This window comes from Phacochoerus africanus, chromosome 15 (assembly GCF_016906955.1).
Source record: "Phacochoerus africanus isolate WHEZ1 chromosome 15, ROS_Pafr_v1, whole genome shotgun sequence".
Lineage (NCBI taxonomy): Eukaryota > Metazoa > Chordata > Mammalia > Artiodactyla > Suidae > Phacochoerus > Phacochoerus africanus.
The window spans coordinates 101,910,744-101,934,534 of NC_062558.1; the positions used below are offsets into that span (position 1 = coordinate 101,910,744).

At 39.8% G+C, this 23,791-nt stretch overlaps 1 protein-coding gene across 2 annotated transcripts in view; it reads right to left on the bottom strand.

Moving 5' to 3' along the window:
• Positions 1-1,542: 1,542 nt before the first annotated feature.
• Positions 1,543-23,791, bottom strand: part of SLC16A12 (solute carrier family 16 member 12) — a 91,965-nt gene continuing 69,716 nt past the window's right edge. Inside the window, exons 3-7 of one of the 2 annotated variants that reach the window (XM_047762723.1) lie at positions 14,603-14,706; positions 11,510-11,653; positions 9,307-9,886; positions 6,476-6,735; positions 1,543-3,242 (exon numbers count right to left, since the gene is read on the bottom strand). In XM_047762723.1, the coding sequence (XP_047618679.1) occupies positions 2,980-3,242; positions 6,476-6,735; positions 9,307-9,886; positions 11,510-11,653; positions 14,603-14,706 (1,351 nt within the window). In that variant the 3' untranslated portion in view covers positions 1,543-2,979. The remainder of the gene's footprint in view (positions 3,243-6,475; positions 6,736-9,306; positions 9,887-11,509; positions 11,654-14,602; positions 14,707-23,791) is intronic. The other variant, XM_047762724.1, reaches the window with a different exon arrangement.

Genomic DNA, 23,791 nt, shown 5'->3' on the forward strand with positions numbered 1-23,791 from the left:
GCATTAACTCCTCAGAAACAGAGTGCCTTGTACTTAATTTTAGGCCAACCCTAGATCCCAGACCCCTCAAAGAGGCCACTGACATTTAAATAATTAAGAGTAATGATGAGTAATAGTGATCACTCTCTTCCAGAATTCAGCAGCACTTCTCACATATTTGGCATTTCCTTAAACTTCAGGTAGAGAGATCACATGGGGGGCTGGGAGAGAAGAAGGCAGAGTTTTAGCTTGCAGTGCCAACATCGGAGGAAGCTCACAGCAAGAAAGGGTCCCCTTTGAGCAGTTCCAAACACAGTTATAAACTCATTTTATTATGCTTTTGAAATAAGAAAATATTATCATAAATATCTGCTCTATTAGTGAAATCACAATCTGAAAAAAAGGCCAAATGGTACAGTGGATCTACGGAAGTTACCTATTTCTTTTGCTTTTCTACTCAATTTCAAATAGAGCTTGCAGTGATACAAAGAAAAATTTAAGATGCAGAATCATCCCACCACAATTTTGCTCTTGATTCCACAAAACACATCATTCCCAGGAATCTCTCCATTTTGAAATAAACAGTATAGGCACCTGGAAGGTAACAGTAAAATTCCATTTAGATAGCAAGGGTAATCTCCAAGATCTACATTTTCCTTACTGGTTTTTGAAAAATGCCGCTCCCCAAGGAAAAGTAAAATACAAAGGTATGCATGTATAAAGTCAGAATATCCCAAATATTTTATACAAATTTTTAAAAGCTCTGATCTCTCTGCTCATTTTTCATGAATACTTATAATACTTTAAAGAAATCACATTGCGGAACCAGATAAAATTTTACTATGATCATCACTAGGAAAAAAATATGTAGAAGAATAGCTGTATTTCTATTTCAAAAAATATTTAGGTTTGAAGATTCAAGAAGTGACATTTACTGTAAAGTGCTATTCCCAAAACATATAACTTCATTTTAACTTTGGCTTTATACAGATTTTCTCAAACATTGTTTTTAAATTGCAAATGACAAAGTAAATGGTTTCACACTAAATTCTCAAAATAGGTATAAAGATAACAGGAAACATTCAAATTTCTTTTTTTTGGAAAACACCTATGAAACATTAGTTTTCTGCCACCAAATTAAGTTAACATTTCATTCCGAAAACAATGCATTAATATGTAACTTTTTGAAATAATCCAGTTTTAGGCCAAGACTCTTGCTGAACTTGCTGAGTCAAGCCAGCATCTTCCCCATAGCTGCGTTTTTCCTCTCGGGACCCCTGGCAGGGCATTTGTGAGGACTCCCCTGGCTTTTCAGAGTCAAAAATACTTCCTTGAGGTTCAGATTTAAATTTTTGAACAATTAAAATCCCCTTTAGGAGTTCCTGTGGTGGCATAGCAGAAACAATCCGACTAGTAATGCATGAGGAGGTGGGTTCGATCCCTGGCCTCACTCAGTGGGTTAAGGATCTGGTGCTGCCATGAGCTGTGGTGTAGGTAGCAGACGTGGCTTGGATCCTCCATTGCTCTGGCTGTGGTGTAGGCTGGCAGCTGCAGCTCCAATTCGACCCCTACCCTGGGAACCTCCATATGCCGTGGGTACAGCCCTAAAAGGAAATCCCCTTTCAACTGTATGACTTGTCCCTATTTACAAGTTCAACATGACTTGGGATTCAGTGTTATAATTTAGAGGATTTTAAATGGTTGGAGACAGGCAGGGGACCAAGACTTTCTCTTCTCCCCAAGCCCTCCCTCTTCAATCTGAAGACTTTATCCCTAACCACAGGAAAGTGGAGTACTTCGGAATGAGTAAACTATTCCAATCCAATGAGTTAGGGCATGTATGTGAAAGAGCTCTATAAACTGTGGAACATCCTTCCACTAACCGTCTTAACTTTGTCCTCCCTCTCGCTGATCACAGCTGTAATTTGTGAAAGTGTTATGATGCTGGGGTTAACCCCTGAGCCTCCTCATTCAGCTGAAAAGGTCCAAGTTTCTAAGGATTATCTGTAGAGTGATAAAGAGCAGTGGATATTGGAACGAATATCAGCCTAGGGAGAAAGGAATCTCGCCTTCAGAATCTCTCTAGAATAATATTTTTCAGGCAAAACTCCTAAGTCCTCTTTTGGGTAATGATGAACCCAAATGATCTGAAAAGAAAACTCTCACCAGAGACCCGCTGATTCAAGAATTCAATTCCTGCCCAGTTGGAATGCTGCCAACATTTTCCCATTCCTAACAAGAATTGTCTAAAGTTTAAAGAAATCCTTTATTTCTAAAAGGAAAAAAAAGGGGGAAGTGTTAGTGTTAACATTACTGACAAGATTTAGAAATTGCCCTTGTGTCTTGGTGTGTTCTGCTAAATTTCGAGTCAGTATTATATGTGATAGCCTCAGAGGTGGGCGCCTGGTCAGGTGGAAGTGCCTCAGTCTTAGGAAAAGAGATTTTGGTGGTGGTGGAAAGCCAGGATGCCAAACCTTTCTCCTAGTGAAGTTTTTCATTAGGATTTTAAACAGGGCTATTGAAGAATACTTTAGATTCTTCAAAAGGCAATGATTAATACAGGACCCCCTTCTCCAAACAGCATAAAAAAAACCCCTACATGTCAGTGTTTCTCTTTATCTTCTAAGTGAGGAAGGAAGATGGAGGGGAACAGAGTTTGAGACAAAGCTGCTCCCTGTGTCATTTGTTTGAGTCATACCTTGAAATTACCCCTATTTACAGCTAATTATATCAGCCCTGTCCTAATGACATTCTCCAAGGTGTGCTGCTCATTGCCCAAAAGATCTTAGTTCAATTATGAGTACAAATCCCAAATGAGGAAATTCTGAGCCAATCCAGCTTGTTTTGTTATTTGCTATTTTCCCCTAGAAACATATTAATAATACAATAAATTTCCTTGGAGGGCAATGCTTCTGCCAAGATAAAATGCTTCAGAAACAGGTACAATCCAATGGCCCCTCCTTTCTCAGCCCTGAAGTTTCCTAAGCTCAAGGTCATTGGTCATGTGAGGTTGGAACCAAGCATCGCTATAGCCACAGATTCCCCATCCCTCTGATCTAATTCTCTGGTTACAGAATAAGCCACTGAGCCATTGGTCCAAAGCTGCAGCTTGGGATCAGATTCTTTGGCAAGGAACCGGAGCTGGGTTTTTTTCATCTTCTTTATAAGTCTGGCAAAGGCAAGCAACACAGAACTAAAGATCATGGAAAATCCACAGAGAAGAAAGGCTGCAGTGTAGCTGCCGGTCGTATCTACAAGCCATCCTGTAACAAGCAACAAAAAATGATATTGCTGAGTTGAACATTCAGTTATTTACTCACTCTATAATCTAATAATTTGTGAGGATAATAACAACAGACTAGTAGCACTACCACTATAATTTTGACACAAAAAAGCAGTTCTCCTAAAAAATTGCGCAGCAGCAGAAAAATGCGTGCTATTTTCTAGGGAAACTTCTAAAATGGTTTTTAGGTAAAGTGCTTGGACATGTCAATTTCTTAATATTCACACAATAAATATTAGTATTATTAATCCCATGAAATATGGTAGAAAAGATTTTAAAAAGATCATTCAAATTACTATGTTGGGATTATTCCTTTATCTTGGGTGTTAGGAGAATATAATTGCACAGAATGCTAGTAGTAGTACTCCCAGCATCCTCTACTGCCTATATCTTAAGTAACATAAGATGCTTCTAGATACAGCAGAATTCAAATTTTCTATTGGATCCAGTCATCATACCCCACTCAGTTTGAAAATCAGATCTTTGGGCCAGCTTAGAAGTTTCAAATGCAAACTTTCAAAAGCATAATTCTGTAATCACATCTTTTTTTTAAATCTCTTATTACAACAAATTAACCACAATATCCATTCCAGCTCTAAATTTGGAGAACCAGGGTATACGATACTCAAAATATAGGTCACAATAATCAGAGACTCAATGGAGTAAAATCAGAGGTTGACAGGAAATTATTTTGCAGTTAAAATGGTTTTTAATTCCCCCCAAACTTTACTTATATGCTAAGAAATCCATCAGAGAATTATATTTCTCCTCTCACCTACCTCAAATCTGTTCATCAAAAACAGTATGCAAAGAGTGTTAGAAGCCCCACAAAGTTTCCTGTAATCCAAATTACTCTCAGATTTTTTTTTTTTTTTTTTAGGGCTGCACCTGCAGCATATGGAGATTTCCAAGCTAGGGATCGAATCAGAGCTACAGCTGCCGACCTATGCCACAGCCACAGTGACACAGGATCTGAGCTGTGTCTGCGATCTACACCACAGCTCACAGCAACGCCAGATCTTAACCCACTGAGTGAGTCCAGGGATTGAACCTGAAATGTCATGGTTCCAAGTGGGATTTATTTCTGCTGCGCCATGATGGGAACTCCCAGATATTTTAGTTAACATGTGATTTACTTGTGCATTTCTGAAGCAGCAAATAGGAGACTGAGTAGAGAATAGACATCTTTTTATTTTTTGTCTTTTTAGTGCTGCACCTGCAGCATATGGAAGTTCCCAGGCTAGGGTCAAATTGGAGCTGCAGCTGCCAGCCTATGCCACAGCCATAGCAATGTCAGATTCGAGCCGCAACTGCGACCTATGCTGCACCTTGCAGCAACGCCGGATCCTTAACCCACTGAGTGAGGATACTAGTCAGGTTTTTAACCCACTGAGCCATGGCGGGAACTCTGAGAGTAGACATCTTAAAGATAAGAGAAGTATTACAATAGCATCCCACACCCCAATCCTCTAATACCTGGCATGAGTATAATGTCTGATTTGCCAAATGAAGGCCATGGTTTGAAAAAAAGGATCCAGGAATCCCAACTTATGTCCTGTGACTTTGTAACAGAATTACACTATTCCTGAAGGTTAGTAAATACAAAAATTGGCTATGGAGGGAGACTGTGGGAACATCTAAGGGGCAATTCCCCAAAATGAAGCACTAAACATATAGTCCTATATCATGGAGTCTAAACTGATGAGAAATTCTCAGCTGCAGCCATCAAGCAGCCTCAATTTTCTCAAGTTTGCTGCTTTAGCAATTGCTGAGGTTTGGAAATAACCATGACTCATCTATTCACAATGGAAGCTAAAGCAGAAATCCTGCCTTCTCCAAAAAATTCCCTTCCTCCTTCTAGGCAAATGCTTGGCTCATTTATCTTTTATCTGTCTTCAGAGACCCTCTTCAGTCTCAGCTTTAATCTAGGCAGATAATAATCTGGACTAATTATTCTCAATCTTTGGTGTACATGAGTATCATAGGAAAACTAGCTAAGAATATAGATGCCTAGAACTCACCCCAGTGATTCAGATCATGCAGGAGGGCCAAGGAATCTGCATTCTAACAAGGGTCCCAAGGGATTCTAATGCAGGTGGTCCCAAGACCTCATTCTGAGAGACACCAGTCTAGACCACACACTCTAGGAAGGAGGAATGGATTCTGACCTGTTTGCTGCTGCACTGACAACTGAGAGTGCCAAGCACAGTGCTGGTGTACCCAAGCAATAAATATCTGTTGACTTATTTAATGCATGCAATGAATATTTGTTGCATTACTTATTTAATCATGTTTTTAATTTCTATAGGATTTTATAGGTTACAAAACATTCTAGATGCTTTAACTTATGATTCCCAAATCTATATCCCCAAATCCAGTCTCTTTCTAAAGCTCAGATTTCATCCTTAAACAGTGCTGTGGAGCATTTTGTGGGGTACTTCAGGTATCCGAGTATGCCTAAATATTACATTTATTATTTTTCTGGCAAAGCTACTCTCTCCAACTTTTTTATTTCTTTCAACTATGCCATTATCTCCTAAGTTATCTTGGGCTTCTTTCCCTCCTCCAACCCCACATGCTAAATTCAGCTGATTTTTTTCCCCTAAATTTCCTCCTTGCCCCCCAGAGCTCACTCTCATGCTTCTCCCCTCAAGTGCCAGATCCATTACTAGATCATGCTTTCTAAAAATATACCCATTACCTTTGCACACAAGTTGTACTGCTATCCATAGTCTCTGAAGAATATATCCATAGTCTGCTTCAGCTGGCATTCAAGACACTCCACTATGACACCCACACTTTATCGTTTCAGCTTCACCACCTACTGCCCCTGTTGGAATCCTGTACTCCAGCCAGACTTCCCTCTGAATGTGCCCAACTTATTTATAAGTTGGAACAGCTGCTCATTCCATGGCTCCGCTCGCCAGTGTGGAATGGAATCAAGATCCTGATTTGAGACTTTTTCCTTCCAAGTAGGCTAAGGTGCCCCAGTTAGTTGGATGACGATTATAAAACAAGGATGTAGGTGCAACCATGATGTTTTGATGGCTCTTGCATCCTTTCTCCTTCACTCTTCCCAACTTACTTCCAATCCTCATGGTGTGTGTGTGTGTGTGTGTGTGTGTGTGTGTGTGTAAGTGTGTGTAAGTTCACTACATTTATATCGATATGACAAAGAGAATAAGTGACTGGGGGTTTTCTCTGGAAACTTACCTGCGATGGGCGGGCTCACCAAATAGGGCACTGCGTGAAGGAAATACACTACACCAAGTGCGGATGACAAAGAGGGGGTCCCCACTATTTCGGCAGTCACTACTGGTATCAAAGTCACATAGGCACCATCAAAGTAGCCAAAGGTACAAGCGAAAGGCACAAGCAGAGGGAGACTTTGAAGCATCGGGAGGCAGAGATAGCAGAGCCCATCCAGTCCCACGGCAAAGAGGTAGCAAACGTACTGGTAATTCTTCAGACACCTGTGGATTTGAAGAACAAGAATGAATGCAGTAAGTACAGGTTCAACCAAAGAGCTTTAGAGCCACGACCAGGCAGTAGTAAGCACTGCAGTTATTTACAGAGATGGCCTCGCCATTGTGGGTTTTCTACATTGTCTTCCTGTCTTTCTCTTCGTATGTGCAAATGCAAGGATGTATCTTCCCAGGAAGCATGGTATGGTAGAAAATAATACATGCTCCAAAATCAGAAAGATAGAAGTTTGAATCTAGTTCTACCAATTAGTTCTACTAGTATTTTCTAGAAGTCTACCATATTCGATGCTTTCAAATATGTCATCCATTGGTATCTGGAACATCATGTATGCTCAAGTTCATGGCTCAAGAGGAAGCCATGATGTGAAGACATGAAAACGATTTGCCAGAGATTAGGAAGGTCTTGTACTAGGATTAAGTCTTATTTCAAGACCTCCGCACTGGTATTTCCATGAAGATTTTCCTTTGTAGGTCCAAACCTATCTGTGATATCAATAATTTTAAAGACTCTGTATAATATCAGCACCAGCGATTTATGCTTTACAGATGTTTTTCCACCCACAAACTCATTTGAGCCTCACAAAATGCTACGAGGTCAATGGGCAAACATCGAGCTGGCCCATTGGACAGATGAAGACCCTTGAGGATCTGAGAGCTAGGTGATTTTTCTCTAGGTCACAGGGACCCTAATGTGGGGGTAGAACCAGCCCAAGAACGTAGGTCCCATACATCTCAGACTAGAGACCCTTCACCCAGACCTATACCAGGCTGCTTCTTATTGAGTTATTTGTTTGCAAAAATAGATACCCTTTGGTCCCGCCTCCTTAATCACTAAAAATGTGAATTCAATCCTAAATATTATATTCATAACACTAGAGAAACGCATTTGGATCCTGATTAATTCCCAAAGACGTAACGCGGAGATGCCACATGGTGATAATAGCTCTCCCAGGTCACAGCACAAGTGCCAAGAGTCTATCACTCAGGAGCTTGCTCTCTTCAATCCAAACAGATCAGCATTAGCTGAAGAAACTACTCAATACATTTCGTATAACTTTGGTTTCTAAGCCTAAATTATAAAGAAAGCATTTGCTATCCGCACTGGCAAACATAAATATGTGGCTACAGGCAACGTGTTATTACTGACTTGATCCTCCTACCTAGACTGGATTCTGTTCCTCTCTCTACTGCCAGCCAGTCTCTGGGGTGGTTCAAAAGAAAAACTAAATGTCCAGCCAGAAGCTGTCTTACCAGAGGACTCACCTGACTTAGGATAGAAGTAAATTTGTCACCAGAACTTATAGCGACCCCAGGTTCTGCCATTTAGATATAGCCACCATTCTAAACCATCTAGAACAGGTGTCAGCAGGGAGTTCCCATTGTGGCACAGCAGAAACGAATCCAACTAGGAACGATGAGGTTTCTGGTTCGATCCCTGGCCTCATTCAGTGGGTTAAGGATCCAGCATTGCTGTGAGCTGTGGTGTCGTTCGCAGATGTGGCTCAGATCCTGCGTTGCTGTGGCTGTGGTGTAGGCCAGCAGCTGTAGCTCTGATTAGATCTCTACCCTGGGAACCTCCATACACTGCAAGTGCAGCCCTCAAAAGAAAAAAAAAAAAAAAAAGAACAGGTGTCAGCGAACTATGGCCAAATCCAGCCCAACACCTTTATTTTGACTCACTATACACTAAGAATGGTTTTTGAATGGTTGGGAGAAAAAATCAAAAGAACAAATAAAGTTTTGTGAGATGTAAAAAGTACATGAGAAATTAAAATTTCAGTGTCCTTAGATAAAATCTTATTGGAACACAGCCACTATATTTTGATCACATTTTTCTTTTCTTTTCTTTTCTTTTTAGCTATTTCTTGGGCCGCTCCACGGCATATAGAGGTTCCCAGGCTAGGGGTCGAATCGGAGCTGTAGCCACTGGCCTACGCCAGAGCCACAGCAACGCGGGATCTGAGCCGCGTCTGCAACCTACACCACAGCTCACGGCAACACCGGATCGTTAACCCACTGAGCAAGGACAGGGACCGAACCCACAACCTCATGGTTCCTAGTCGGATTCGTTAACCACTGTGCCACGACGGGAACTCCCTTCTTTTCTTTTTTTTTTAATGACCATGCCCTTGGCCTGTGGAAGTTCCCAGGCCTGGGACTGAATCTGAGCTGCCGCTGTGGCAATGCTGGATCTTTATCCCACTGCACTGGGCCAGGGATTGAACCTGAGACTCCACAGCACCCCGAGCCACTGCAGTCAATTCTTAACCCACCACACCACGCTGGACACTTAGTTACATAGTTCTATAGGTGCTTTTGTGCTACAACAGTAGAGCTGGGTAGTTGGGATCCATACGACCCACACAGCCAATGTGACTTTGATAATCATCTGACCCTTTAAAAATAATATTTGCCGACCTCTGACTAGAAGAACCAACCAGAGAGTTGCCTTCAGATACTGAAAACTTGTTAAATTATTCAGACCGAGTATTCTAGAGGGTAAGGTCACAAAGCTTAAAGTCCCTGGTGGGGAACCAATGGTGGTTTCACAGATTTTACCTTCTGTCAGTTAGCCATCCAAATGTGATATTGCCAATAATGTCTATCACCCCAAGTATGGACATAAGAAAAGCAGCTTGCTGGTGACTCACTCCAACACTCAAAGCATAAGGCACCAGGTACACAAAGAGAGGGCTGCAGCCGTAAGCCATAAACAGAACAGAGATGGCTAACACAACGAAGTCTGACATCAGTAAAAAACTGTACTCCTGCTGCAAAGAGCCACAGAGGCAGGTGTGCACCCATTTTTTCGTCCAAGTCGAACAGGGAGACCCCTGCTTCAAGTCTTGTGTCTGAGTTCTGCACACGCGGTTCTGCTCTGGAGTCGAACGGTCCTCTTTAAGAGTAATTGGCCGCATCAAGGCACCGCAAACACAGAGATTCAAAACGAAGCCCCCCAGGATGAGTAATGCTCCCCTCCAGGAGAACTGTTCAATGAGGAGCTGAACCACGGGGGCCAGGATGAAGATGCCAATGCCACTTCCCGACATGGAGATGCCATAAGCCAGGGCTTTCCGTCTGCTGAAATACTTGCCAACCATGGCAATGGCTGGAGAGTAACAAAGTGCAAATCCAAGACCTGGGGATAGAGAGAGCTCTGTGAGTGCTGGGGGTACACCGTGAAAGCCAAAGAAGGACATTTCTCAAAATAACACTGTGGATTAAAGCGAACCTGACCTTCAACTAAACCCTTGTAAAAGTGCTGTCTACGCCAAGCTGAAAATGAGTCTCCCCTCACCCGCCATCCACTATTTTGGAAAGGAAAGCCCATGTATGACTTTCTTCTTGGGAAGAAAAGTCATAAGGAAGATGACATAAGTAAGATGAAATGAACTTAAAAACCATTATACCAGCTAAATTCAAAACAACGAGAAAATCAGGATAACGCTGACCTGAGACATTTATTCTCCCCACCAATACTTCTTTTTTAACACGTTAAGATTAATTTTAATAAATTAATTTATCTTTGAATAATTTAATAATACTTAAAATATCCAGGGAATGACTTCAATTCTTGAGTGCCTGTGAAGACACAAACCTGATCATTTGGACCACTCTAGAATTTGGATTGAAATAGCATATGTGACCCCGGGAAAGTTCCAGAGTAATTTTACACATTGGGAAACAACGTGCCAATTTTATAGCATGGACACACGGCAACCTGAAAAGGTCCCTTAGAGTCAGAAGAAAGCCTCTTAGAGATTTTCCACTTCTATTCCTTTTAAGTGAAGTAAATCTGAAGGGCTTTAAATCTGGAATCTAAATGTCAAGGAAGGAAAAGGAGAACTACCTGCAGCTGCTCCCATCTGCAGTGCAGATGCAGTGAGCCATGATCCCAATTTGCCTGGACTTAGGGGTCTCCTAGATGTAAGACTTTCAGCACCAAGACCAGGACAGTTCCTGGTGAACGGGGATGATGGGACACCCTCCCCTCACTGTCAGGCCCTTTGGGAACTGGGTACAGGGAACTGGGTATCTCTTTTAGTGACAGAGCTAGATTTACAACCTCACTATGAGATTATATCCTTTATTGGCCTCATCATGCTACCCCAGTGGCCCAGACAAGAGTTAGTGCTACTCTCCCCTCTGAGTGATGGGACTATTCTAGTGCCACCAACCAGACCACGTTGATCCTACAGAGTCCCCTGAAGTGTGATTTATGGCATGCATACATGTTGCTTCTCTTTCTCTGGGGCTCATTCTCTAAAACATACTTCCATAACCTTGAAAGAGACTGTACAATGTAAGAATAGTCACAAGGGACTTTCTTTTTAAAATTGTAACTCCCCATTTATTGGATAATAATACTCACTATAAAGTAAGGGCACCGCAGGTCAACCATGGATAGTATTTCAACGTCTCGGCAAAGATGTTTGGGAGAACGATCATTGCTAAACATTTATGTTGCCCTGGCTAATAGCTCTCTGCTTCTGAGTAAAGACTCTCAGCCCCACACTGCTCCCAAAGGGAAAGCCAGCAGGCCCTACGGTCACGCGGCTGAATTAAAGTGGCGATACATTTGCACCACAGTACGATGGTCAATTGCATTTCTAGCTCTTTTGTTTAACTGCTAGGTAGGCAGACATTCAGCAAAATTATGCATCTAACAAAATGAATATTTTATGAGTTACTGCTCTGTCGGTAGGCTTGACAACCCCTGAATTGGGGGGTGGGGGAAAAGGGTGGTACAAAGTGCCCTTACCTGTAAGAACTCCCAGAGTGAGGTAGAGATGCTTCAGACTGGTGGCAAATGAGCCCAGGATGAGACCAGTAGATGCAAGCAAGCCACCCAGCATGATTCCCACTTGACAGGATAAATGGTTACTGACAACACTCCCAAGTGGAGCTTCAAAAACAATAACAAAGAGGTTCAACAGAAAGGCCTTGAGGGCAATGTGAAAAGGCTGCAGTGCCGCACTGGCAGAGCAGAGAACGATCCATCTTTAAAGCATCGAGTCCGCCCCACCCATTCTACAGACTTGGAAACTGAGGAGAGAAGAAATGACTTGTCCATGGTCACCCAGAGAATAAGCAGCAAAGCTGGAATGAGGATCAAGTCTCCCGACTTGCATTTAAGTGCTTATCCACATCTCCTTTCCATGACAGTCACACTCCCAGGACCAAGGGGTGTTTTTTAAACAGCGAATCAGCTCCTTATTTAAACTACCTGACACCTACACAGCAATGTGCCTTGTCTGTTTCATACAGTATTGATCATACACAATTAGCAATAAGTATGACAGTTCAATGGTAGGGAAGGAAAGTGGGTGACACTGTGTCACCAGCAGTGTTAGGCAGGAAAAGGTTGGGGAGAGAGACTGTAGACAAATTCCACAATCTGGCACTGCTTCTGGCCTTTAGGAAACCCTGTGGATGAGAAATCAAACCCCAGAAAATCTAGGAAATGCCATGATGACATTTTGGTAGGCCTCTCTATTTGTGGTTCAACAGTGTGTCAGAATGGTGTCAGCTTCCAGGTTTATAAAATAATAATTGAAACTGGAAGAGGTCAAAAAGAAATTGAAGTTTGGGGGATATGACATGCCCACGACTACCTAGAAGTATGTTGCTCAGGGGACCTGACACCAAGAGCAGGGTTATTTCACCCTGTTCATCTGGCTCCTTGGCCTCCCTGACTGATGGCAGAAGTGATGGGTGGGGAAAGCATGTAAGTTTCTTTCTAAAGAACATTCATGCCAACACCAGTACTCCCAGTAACAAGATCTGAAGAAACAATTCTCTGGGCATCTGTGGAGTATAATTTTTATATTGATCAGATTAAAATTGGGGCCTGATTCAAATGTACATGATAGACTCAGTCATCAGCCTAATATCCCCTGTCTGGTTAGAAGAGTGGTTGGCTGTATGTATAACCTCTGGAGAAAATGAATGAGCGAATCCCCTGAAAATAGATAATTCTCTAGGCTGCTGCTGCTATGGTTATTGAAAAAATTTACACCAAACTCAATGAATAATGTTCATTTCTCTGTTCATCATAGGGCAGACATGGCATTAGTGGGTGTCCTGGATGTGACTCTCCAGCCTCTTGTCCATACTCTGAGCTCAACTAATGTTACCAGGTGAGCAAGTGGATATATGGTAACTGGGTACAAAAGGCCTCAAGGCCTTGGAGAGACTTTAAAACCACCGAATCTCGCATGACCCTGCTTTAGCTCAATGCCTCACGTGGTCATTGTGACCATCTGGATCACTGAAGGCCATTTATTCCTCTTTGGGGGATTATAAATATTCTCCAAAAGATAACAGTGAGAGAAATGAGTCGCCTGTATCCTCTGTGAAAGACAAGCATGGCTGTCTTGGCGTGTTCACAAAGGCTGTGACTAAGCAACTGACCCTGAAAACCAAGCGATCACCTTACTGGTTAAAAAACACAGGCTAGAAAATCCAAAGATAGGATTTTTTGATCCCTTATGACCTTCCAACATCATCAGTAGTAAGAGTCAACTTCAGCTTTCTCATGAAACATTTTAGTCCTAGAGTTGTTCTTAAATTCTTCCCAAAGAAATATATTTCAACACAATTCAATGGATTCCTGATTCTGTACATTTCTTTTTGTCCCTTTTTTTTCCCCTTAGGGCTGCACCTGCGGCACATGGAGGTTCCCAGGATAGGGGTCTGATTGGAAATACAGCTGCCGGCCTATGTCGAAGCAACGCTGGATCCAAGCAGTGTCTGCGACCTACACCACAGCTCAGAGCAATATCAGATCCTTAACCCACTGAGCAAGGCCAGGGATTGAACCCGTAACCTCGTGGTTCCTAGTCGGATTCGTTAACCACTGAGCCATGACAGGAACTCTGTGACTCTGTACATTTTTTAAAAAAATAAATATGAATTAGTACCCAGAATGGAATAGATGACATTATTGGAGTTACTAAATAATATCATAGTTCTCTTTGCCAAGACATGGCTTAAAGAGATAAAAGTTTTCTAAAACATTTGGAGTCATCTAATTGAAAGGATTAAATGTGCCTAGACTGCAAATAGAGCATTTCAGTTTGACACAATCTCAGAAAATCTCTACAGCACTAATTTAATAACTTTGGTTGGAAGTTTTTAAAAAGAAAAATCTCAAGGTTAGTTTTCCTTTATTATACAGATGGAACGAGAGATTCCTTGAATCTTGAGAACACTCTGTACAACCTAGATAGTACATTTCAGGTCTCATGAATGAAATTACAGCCATGGTGAATATGTTTATTTCATGATTGCACCATCCTATTCTTATCCAATACTTCTCTAAGAATGAAGACTTATGCATGAATAATGAAATCCATGAGCCAAATTTTAAACCCTCTGAGAAAAAAGAGTGAAAACAAGACTTAAGATGCAATGCACATATTGTTGGCACTCATTTAAGGAGATCACAACGAAATGGCTCATAGTGCTTTCCAATGACTGTTTACATGGCTGGGGAATGAGGGGACCACAGCATTCAGAAGAAAGCACACACATACTGTATGGATAACTGCTTCCAAAATCAGGACAAGTCTTATGATGCCCAGGTCCCTATCTCAACATGGAAGAGCCAAATGGTATGTGTCCATTTGACTGTATTAACTAGCCAGTCCATCAGCCAAGACCATTAATTCCAAAAGCACTTTGGCTGGGTTTGGCTAAAGGCGGGATGATTTTTTTTTCTTTTTTACATAGTTTCAGCCAATTTTTACCATGCCCTTCTACTCAGAAAAACTGGTAATCAAAGGCAGAGGAAGGTCATTGTCATGAATGGTTCAAGGGGAGCCAGTAACTGTCTATCCCTGGAAATACTCACCACAGAGCATGGTCACACAGTCTACAATGGAATGGATCCAGGCTGTCTGTGCATAGTCCTGAGAGAAGTATGTCTGGAACTCCACAAAAAAAATGGAAATACATCTGAAAAATACAATGCAAGCATTTTACACATGAAAAAATAAATGAACCTGGATTTGAATCAGAGTTTAAAGTTTTGGTTGAATCAGCTGTTTCCAAAGTTTTTTTAATTGGTTTTCAGTGGTATGTTACTGGGTTTTTATTTGTTTTCAGTGGTATGACAAGTGGGAAGTTAGAAAGCTAACAATTGGGACATTTTAAGAAATAAGCACAAGTTGGAGTTCCCGTCGTGGCGCAGTGGTTAACGAATCCGACTAGGAACCATGGGGTTGCGAGTTTGACCCCTGGCCTTGCTCAGTGGGTTAAGGATCCAGCGTTGCCGTGAGCTGTGGTGTGGGTTGCAGACGCGGCTCTGATCCTGTGTTGCTGTGGCTCTGGTGTAGGCTGGTGGCTACAGCTCCAATTCGACCCCTAGCCTGGGAACCTCCATATGCTGTAGGAGTGGCCCAAGAAATGGCAAAAAGACTAAATAAATAAATAAATAAAAAGAAATAAGCACAAGTGTTTGTCCACTAGAGGGGCTGAGGAAGCCACGTGGATGTGAAGATCACTGCTGGAGGGAAGGTCTTATGGAAAAATATGGCAGGTCAAAAACATGGATTCTTATTCATCTTAATATTTTATTAACATCCGTATTTTCTAAGAGGCTGTCTTACAAGTTACTATTTGATGATAAAGTGCTATACACCACACAGCAATTTCCCTTCTAGGTTTTAATCAAAGATAATGAACAGATGATGAGAATAACAATAACACATATAAAAGCACATATTCTGGAGAACTATTCATAATAGCCAAATATTATAATCAATCTTTTTGTCCATCAGTAAAGTCCTGATTAAGTAACTTATAGCATATAAACAAAATGAAATATTATTAAGTATCAAAAATGATTTGATTTGTGTTTATTGATTTGGAAATACATTCACAATATAATATCAAGTAAAAAAGTAAGTTCCAAAATAGTTCATAGAGGAAGGGCTTATTTTTATAAAAACATAGTTCGTGTAAGTAGAAAAAGCCTGAAAGCATACAAACCAAAATGTATCCAGTCTTAAATACGAATGGTGAGGTTATAAATAATTTTTGTCTTGATTTGGCATTTTGAATGGTTTTACAGTGAACATGATCTCTTATACGATCAGAAATATGTGTATGTATATATATACATATATTGGGGATATGTATACAGAGACATAAACAAAGAAACAGGGAAAGTTTTATGTTGAAAAACAGCTAATTATTTAGGAAAAACAAGACATAAGAAAGCTAGAAGCAATAGCTTGTATCACTGTACAACTTGGAATGAAGCGCACACAGATTAGCACGGTGTCCTAATTCAGGACAGGAAGCTTTTAGAGTTCCATGATAGCTGGGAAAGAAATCAGGCCTTGCAGCTTGAGGATGAGATAGGAGGTTATCTGTCTCTTGTCAGGACTACATTTCAACTCATATGCTTCAGCAGCCCATAGTATGGTATGGGTTGGAATAAGAATAGCCTTTGTATTCTATTCTCCCTTTCCAGTTGCTGCTGGATGTGAAGGTGGGTGATGGAGAAGTTAAAGAAGTGGGAAGAGAATCATGTTGAATCAGGGCAGCTGTGTTATACAGCTTTATGGTCTTAACAACCTAAACAGTTGCACAGAATCTGGCACTCTGAATCATTAAACTTGGTTTAATTCAGCTGTCACTGTCTTAAAATTCCTAATAATTTTATCTTGGAATTTTTGTAAGTGAAATCCAATGGGACAATGGAACATGCATGTGAGCAGAGAAGATCCACACATTCTTTAGTCTGCAATTCTTTGCCTTTCCATTCGCACATAGTGTTAGAGATGCCCCCAGGCACGGAATTCCAGTAGACTCTCATATGGGAGTCCAGTAAGACTCAGAGTGAGTACAAGGTAAGTGTCTTATACCTTCAACTGAATGAGCATGAGTGTAGGGGAGTGAGGGAGGCCCTGCTTTCCTTTCAAACCAAAACGTACTTCAAATGCACAAAGAAGGCAATAACGTTCCAAGAAACAAAAGGGCCAAGGATTTCTATCAGATCCTTTCTTAATTCCTGGTGCTTCTCTGTACCAGCCAACCACTTATGCTGAAAATGATGACACAGAATAAAAGGGAAAGATGGAGCTACTGGTAAATAAAGATGAAGCGGTAAACATGCTCTAATTTAACATTTTCATTTTTCTCTATTTAGAACAACACCCAACAGAAAATTTAAAACATCATGAAAAATAGAGAAAAAAGGAAAAACTTCATATTTCAGTACATTTAACGGTCCTTTATTTCCTGCCTTCTGAATAAGGGGTCCTGCATTTTCACCTTGCGCTGCCCCACAATTTATGCTGCCAGTCCTGGTGAAAGGAAAGAGAAAAAGAGACAGGATATGGTGCTAAATTCTAAGTTCAGAAGATGCTGGGATGGGGTTTGATGTGCAAACTACAGACAGGGATCAACACTTGAGGAAGGAAAAGGAGAGCTTAAGCAAAGAGAGGGCCTCGCAATCCTCAGCCAACCCCCAAAGTTGGGGGGACTTGACATACCTCGCTCCATCAATAATTGGATGTGGGCGCCCCTGAGAGAGCAAGCTCCTGGGAGAGGTAGCTCTCTGCAGGCAAGGGGGACCCTGTGGACCCTGAGAGCTGCAGGCTGCCTGTTGACATACACCCTGAAGCTGAGGCCCTTTGGATGGCTGACTTCCCTTTCTTGTTCTCCACACTGAGCACTGTATGTGATACTCTCAATTAAAGGGACATCAAAAATGGTCCTTCTCTTGGAGTCTGTGCTGTGGCTGCAGTGGGTTAAGGATCCTGTGTTGTCTCTGTAACAGACAACATGCTACAGTAGATCGGATGCTAGGTTAATAAGTGTATCAGATTTTGGAGTACTGAAACACAGTCACAAATAACAATACAGAGAATGATACCATAAACTACCTGGCTGACTATATAAATTTAAATTTAATTAAAATATTGCAGAACATTTTTTAGAGCATGAATTAACTGCAACAGCCTTGTACTAGTTTCAGTTCAGTGCAACTACAACGGAAAACCCTAAGATATTTCGTAACATCCTAAAGATTGCTAGATTAGTAGTAAGTCTATTATTTTCTCATAACTATGAGGTCTTCAATTTAAGTGGAGAATGATTTCTTGGATTTAGCCTCATTATCAAAATTGTTAAGTTATCCTTAGCCCACAGGTTCTCAACTGAAGTACTACTGACATTTTGGACCTGATAATTCCTTGTCGTGGGGGTTGTCCTGTACGTTGCAGGATTAGCAGTACTGCTGGCCTATTCCCAGAATATCTCAGATATTGTCAACTGCCCCCCTAGAGAGTAAAATCAATCTGTTGAGACTAAAGATCTAATCAGTTGCCAAGTTCTGCTTGTTCTCCCTTACACAGATCTTCCAAATGAAGCCACAAATCTCCATCCCCTTTGTCATTTCTCGTTCATGCCAACACCTCTCTCCTGGGATGCAGCCAAAATCTTCCTAACTGATTTTCCTGAATTCGTACTTGGCTCCCTTCATATATTCCATACTTAGTGGTCAGAGGGACCTCACTAGAATACAAATCAATCCTGATGCTCCAAACTTTTTACCATGACTTAAGAAACCCTGCATAAATGGGCCCTTCTTAGTGTCTCTTCTTTCCTTCCACCAATTCTTCCTAAGACTTTTGACATACGATGCATGCTTTTTCACACCTCTGAGCATTTTTTCCCCCCAGGATGCTCTCCTGGCCTCCTTCATTCTTTCATATCAGTCTCGAGATAATAGTCAACACTTCCAGGAAGGCTTCCTTGGTTACCTGAGTCTGGGCTTGATACCTTAAGTATTTGCACTCCATGCTGGACACTTATCACACTGTATGGCAATGCTCTTTCTATGTGTTTATATTGTCCACTAAACTGCTGCTCTGTGACAGCAAAGACCATGCCTGTCTTATCTTGCCCTGAATATCAAGAATCTGGTACTATAGCTTCCATGTACAGGGTGATCATTAAATATTGTTCAAGGTTCAAGGTATGGAGGGAAGGGAGGCTGAGAGTTGGTAAAGAGGTGACTGGAAGATAAAGAAACGAAGTGGTTGAGTAGCAACTTCAAGAAGGTGAATGAGAAAGAGGAAGAATGAGAGTTCCCTTGTGGCGCAGCACGTTAAGGATCCAGCATTGTCACTGCAGTGGTTTGGGTTCTTGCTGAGGCTTGGGTTCCGATCCCAGGCCCGGAAACTTTTATATGCCATGGGTGCAGCCAGGAAAAAAAAAAAAAAAAGGAGGATGGCAGCTACCTAGGACCACACAGAGACAGTAAAGTAGAAATGTAAGGAATTTGTAAAAGGGAGCTGCAGAAGCTGGAGATGTGGAAGAACCCAGGACAACTATGAGAAAAGGGTCCCAGAGGATGATGATATTTTGGAACTTTAAATCATAAGTTCTTCTCTTCACTAAATCATTTTAGGATTTAATATGTGGGTGACTGTGTTTGGCTCTTATGACATTTTTTTTTTTAATTTTCTGTTGTTGTTCTGTTTCCTGATTAACGGTTTTTCTCCCAACTGATTTAACTTGTCACATCAAACTTTAGGTATGCAAAATTCAAAGTAACACCTGAGATTCTTGTCAAAATACCTGAGTAGGCTTGTCAGAGATAAAATTTAATAACCATAATGCTTCTGAATGACTGTGACTTTTACAAACTATGGGAAGAATGATTGTATTTTAATTTGTTCTCAAAAGAGAAAGGACTATGAAATTTTTCAAATGGTAGTTTCATGATTTATGCCTTCTAAGTGCAAGCATTTCCTTCAAGAAAACACATTTTATTGGGAGCACATGCACTTCTCACTCCAGAAATTATTTTTGTTGTCCTTTGGAATATTTGTGTATCTCACAGATGTCAGGAGAACTGAGTTCTAATCTCTGATTCCCACATTGAATGACTGAGAGTTTTGATAGAGCTTCTTAATCTTTCAGGGTCTTGGTTCCCTTGTCTATAAGTTAAGCACTTTGGTGAGCATGACTGTATCAGTCAGAGCAGATTAGATCATGCTGCAACAAGGAACAAGCCTGAGCATCCTTCAGGGGTAGATAGGGGTTGTTCAAAATATCACCCAGTGTTGTCCTTTACCAAATAACATTCTCAAAGATACGTTCTCTCAAGGGGTCAACATACCTGCTGTCTCTGTCTTATCACTCTGTTCTATCTCTGGCTCCTGTAGTGCTGGAAGCTGACAACATCTGATTTTGGCAAAGACTTTTTTCTGCTTGATGAAGTTTTATCCACTAAGTAGACACAGTAAGTAAGCCACTGGGAAATGTAGCCCAGTGGTTAAAAGCACCACCACTTACTAACCCTATGACTTTGGACACATTATTCAACCTCTGTATGTTATTATAAGGATTAAATGACTTAATGAAAAGTGCTTGGAATAACGCCAACAAGCACAGAGTAAGTGCTCAGCTAATGTTAGCAATTATTTATAGGAATTCAGCTATTGTTTAAAAGAGTTCCCACTTCCACAGGACTCTAGACATCTATTGCAATTAAGTTAATTTATGCCCTGAAGCCTTAGAGAAAAACAGTTCTCAGAGCTGGCCATTTTATTTGAACATTTAAAACAAATGTGGCTTTTTAAGTATCAGTTCCAATTCAATTTGTCAACTTACTAATAGAATGTCATGTATTTTCACAATGAAATATGATTCTTAACATAGATAATGTGTTTGGTAATAAGATGTCTTGAAGAAAAAAAACATGTCATTGATGCACATTAACAAACACAGGGAGTAAATAAATAAGAATCCTGCTTTAATAGCCTGCATAAATTTAAGCTTTACATAAATTTTATGTGTAAGGAAACATCATCAGTTATAAGGCAAGAGCTGAAATATCAGGTTTAAATGGCCTAGATTATAATTATAGCATTGTTTGTAAAGCAAAAATCAGGAAACAATATAAATGTCCATCAATAAAAATACGTTACATAAAATTACGGACACATCCATTTGGTGAATAAAAAATTTTTTTTGGCCACATTCATTGGCACGTGCAAGTTCCCAGGCCAGGGACTGAACCTGCACCACAATTGTGGCGCATGCCACAGCTGCAGTGCCAACACTGGCCCCTTAACCCTCTGCACCACAAGGGAACTTCCCATATGGTGACATTTTAAGCATCTATTTTTCAGTGAGGTACAGCCATATGTGCTAATGTGGAAATAGTTTCAAAAGTTATTATTAAATAAAAAAAAGTTAAAAAACATTCTGTATAAAATGATCCTATGAGTGTAAATGAAAAGAGTATGCCTTATATATGGATATAATGTTTTAAAAAATTTTTTTGACAGACCTCAAGAAACTATTTATGAGATTAACTTTAGGCAATGAAACAGGGATTTCAGGAAGTGAGGAGAAAAATAATTTAGCTTACATATTTCTGTATTGTTTGAATTTTAACCTTCTAGATATATGGTTTAACTTTTAAGTACATTATTTAAATTGAAAAGGAGGGAACATTCCCAAACTCACTTTAGGAGACCAGCATTATCCTAATATCAAAACCATAAAAGACAGTACTAGAAAAGAAAACTATAGGCCAATATCCCTGATGAGCATAGATGCAAATATTCTCAGTAAAATACAAAGAAACTGAATTCTGCAGCACATTAAGAGGATCATTGACTAGATTCAAGTGGAGTTTATCCCTGGGATACTAGGATGGTGTAACATATGCAAATCAATTAATCAATGTGACACATCATATTAATAGAATGAAAGAAATGAATTACATGATCATCTCAATAGACACAGAAAAAGCATTTGACAAAATTTGACATCTATTCATGATTTTAAAAAACTCTTAATAAATTAGGCACAGAAAGAACATATCTCAGTATAATATAACTATAAATCACAAGCCCACAGCTAATATTATACTCAAAGGTAAATGGTCAGAATCTTTTCTTCTAAAAGGAGGAAACAAGACAAGAGTGCTTACTGTCACCATTTCTAGAAGTCCTAGCCTCAGCAACCAGGCAAGAAAAATAAATAAAATGTATTAGAATTGGAAAGAAAGAAGTAAAATTGTCTTTATTTGCAGATGATGTGATTTTAAAATCCTAAAATCCTAAAGATGTAGCAAAAAAGCTGAGTCTAGTCCATGAATTCAGTAAAGTTGCAGGATATAAATTATCATATAAAAATCACTAGTGTTTCTGTACACTAACAACAAAATTTCTAAAAAAGAAATAAAGAAATTGATCCCATTTATAAAAGCATCAAATGCAATAAAATATTTAGGAATAAACTTAATTATGGATGTGAAAGATCTCTATGCTGAAAACTATAAGACATCAATGAAAGAAACTGAAGAAGAAGACAAATAAATGGAAAGATATCCCATGTTCATGAACTGGAAGAATTAACATTGTTAAAATGTCAATACCACCAAAAGCCATTTATAGATTTAATGCAATCTTTATCAAGAATCTGGTGGCAATTTTTACAGATGTAGGTAAAAACACTTTTAAAATTTATATGTAAACACAAAAGACCCTGAATAGGCAACAAAGTCTTAAGAAAGAGATCATGCATTTCACGGTTTCTACTGTATGAGAATGCTGTAGTCATCAAAACAGTTTGGTCCTGGCATAAAAACAGACAAATGGACCAATGGAACAGAACCAAGAACCCAGAAATAAACTTAAGCATCAACTAATATTTGAAAAAGGAGACAAGAATACTAAATGGAGAAAAGACAGTTTCTTCAATAAATGATGCTGGGACAACTGGATAGTCACATGTAAAAGAATAAAACTAGACCCATATCTTAGACCACTCACAAAAATTAACTTGAAATGGATTAAAGAATTAAATATAAGACCTGAAATCATGAAATTCCTAGAAAAAAAGATAGGAATAAAGTTCTTTGACATGGATCTCCGTAATAATTTTTTTTTGATATGTCACCTAAAACACAGGCAACAAAATAAAAAAATAAACAAATGGGACTACATCACACTTAAAAGCTTCTGCAAAACAAAAGATTTCATCAACAAAGTGAAAGGAATAGGAAAAAATATCTGCAAACTATACATAGGATAAGGGGTTAATATCCAAAAAATATAAATAATGCATACAACTCGATAGTAAAAACAATTTACATAATAAGACCTAAATAAACATTTATTCAAAGAAGATATTCAAAAGGCCGACAGGTACACACAAAGATGCACAACATCACCAGTCATTAGGAAGTGCACATTAAAACCACAATGAGACATTACCTCATGGCTGTTAGAATAGCTATCATCAGAAAGAAAGAGAGAAAGAAAGAGGGAAAGAAAGAACAAAGGTTAGCATGGATGTGGAGAAAAGGGAACCCTTGTGCATTGTTGATAGGATTGTAAATTGGAAGAGCCACCAAAGAAAACAGGATGGATAAAAATAGAACTACCATGTGATCCAGCAATTCCACTACTGGGAATAGATCCAAAAAAAATGAGAACACTAACTAGAAAAGATATCTGTACCCCCATGTTCATAGCAACATGATTTATAATAGACAAGACATGGAAGCAACCTAATGTCCACTGATGGATGAACGGATAAATATGGTGCGGTATGAATACACAATGAGGTATTATTCAACCAGAAAAGAGGAGGAAATCCTACCATTTGCAACAATATGAATGGACTTTGAAGGAATTCTGCTAAGTGAAATAAGTTAGACAGAGAAAGACAAATACTGTCTGATCTCACACATATAAGGAATTTAAAGTGACAACAACCAAACTCATATAAAAAGAGATGAGATTTGTGGCAACTGGAGGCAGAGGGTGGGGGAAAGGGAATTGGAAGATATAAACTTCCAGTTATAAGATAAATAAGTACTAGGGATATCATGTACAATATGATGACTACAGCTAACACTGTTGTATGGTATTATAGGAAAGTTGGTAAGAGAATAAATCCTAAGAGCACTCATCACAGGGTGAAAATTTTTTCCTTTTTTCTTTTCTTCTTTCTTTCCTTTTTATTGTAGTTATATGCAAAGATGGATGGTAGCTGAACCTAT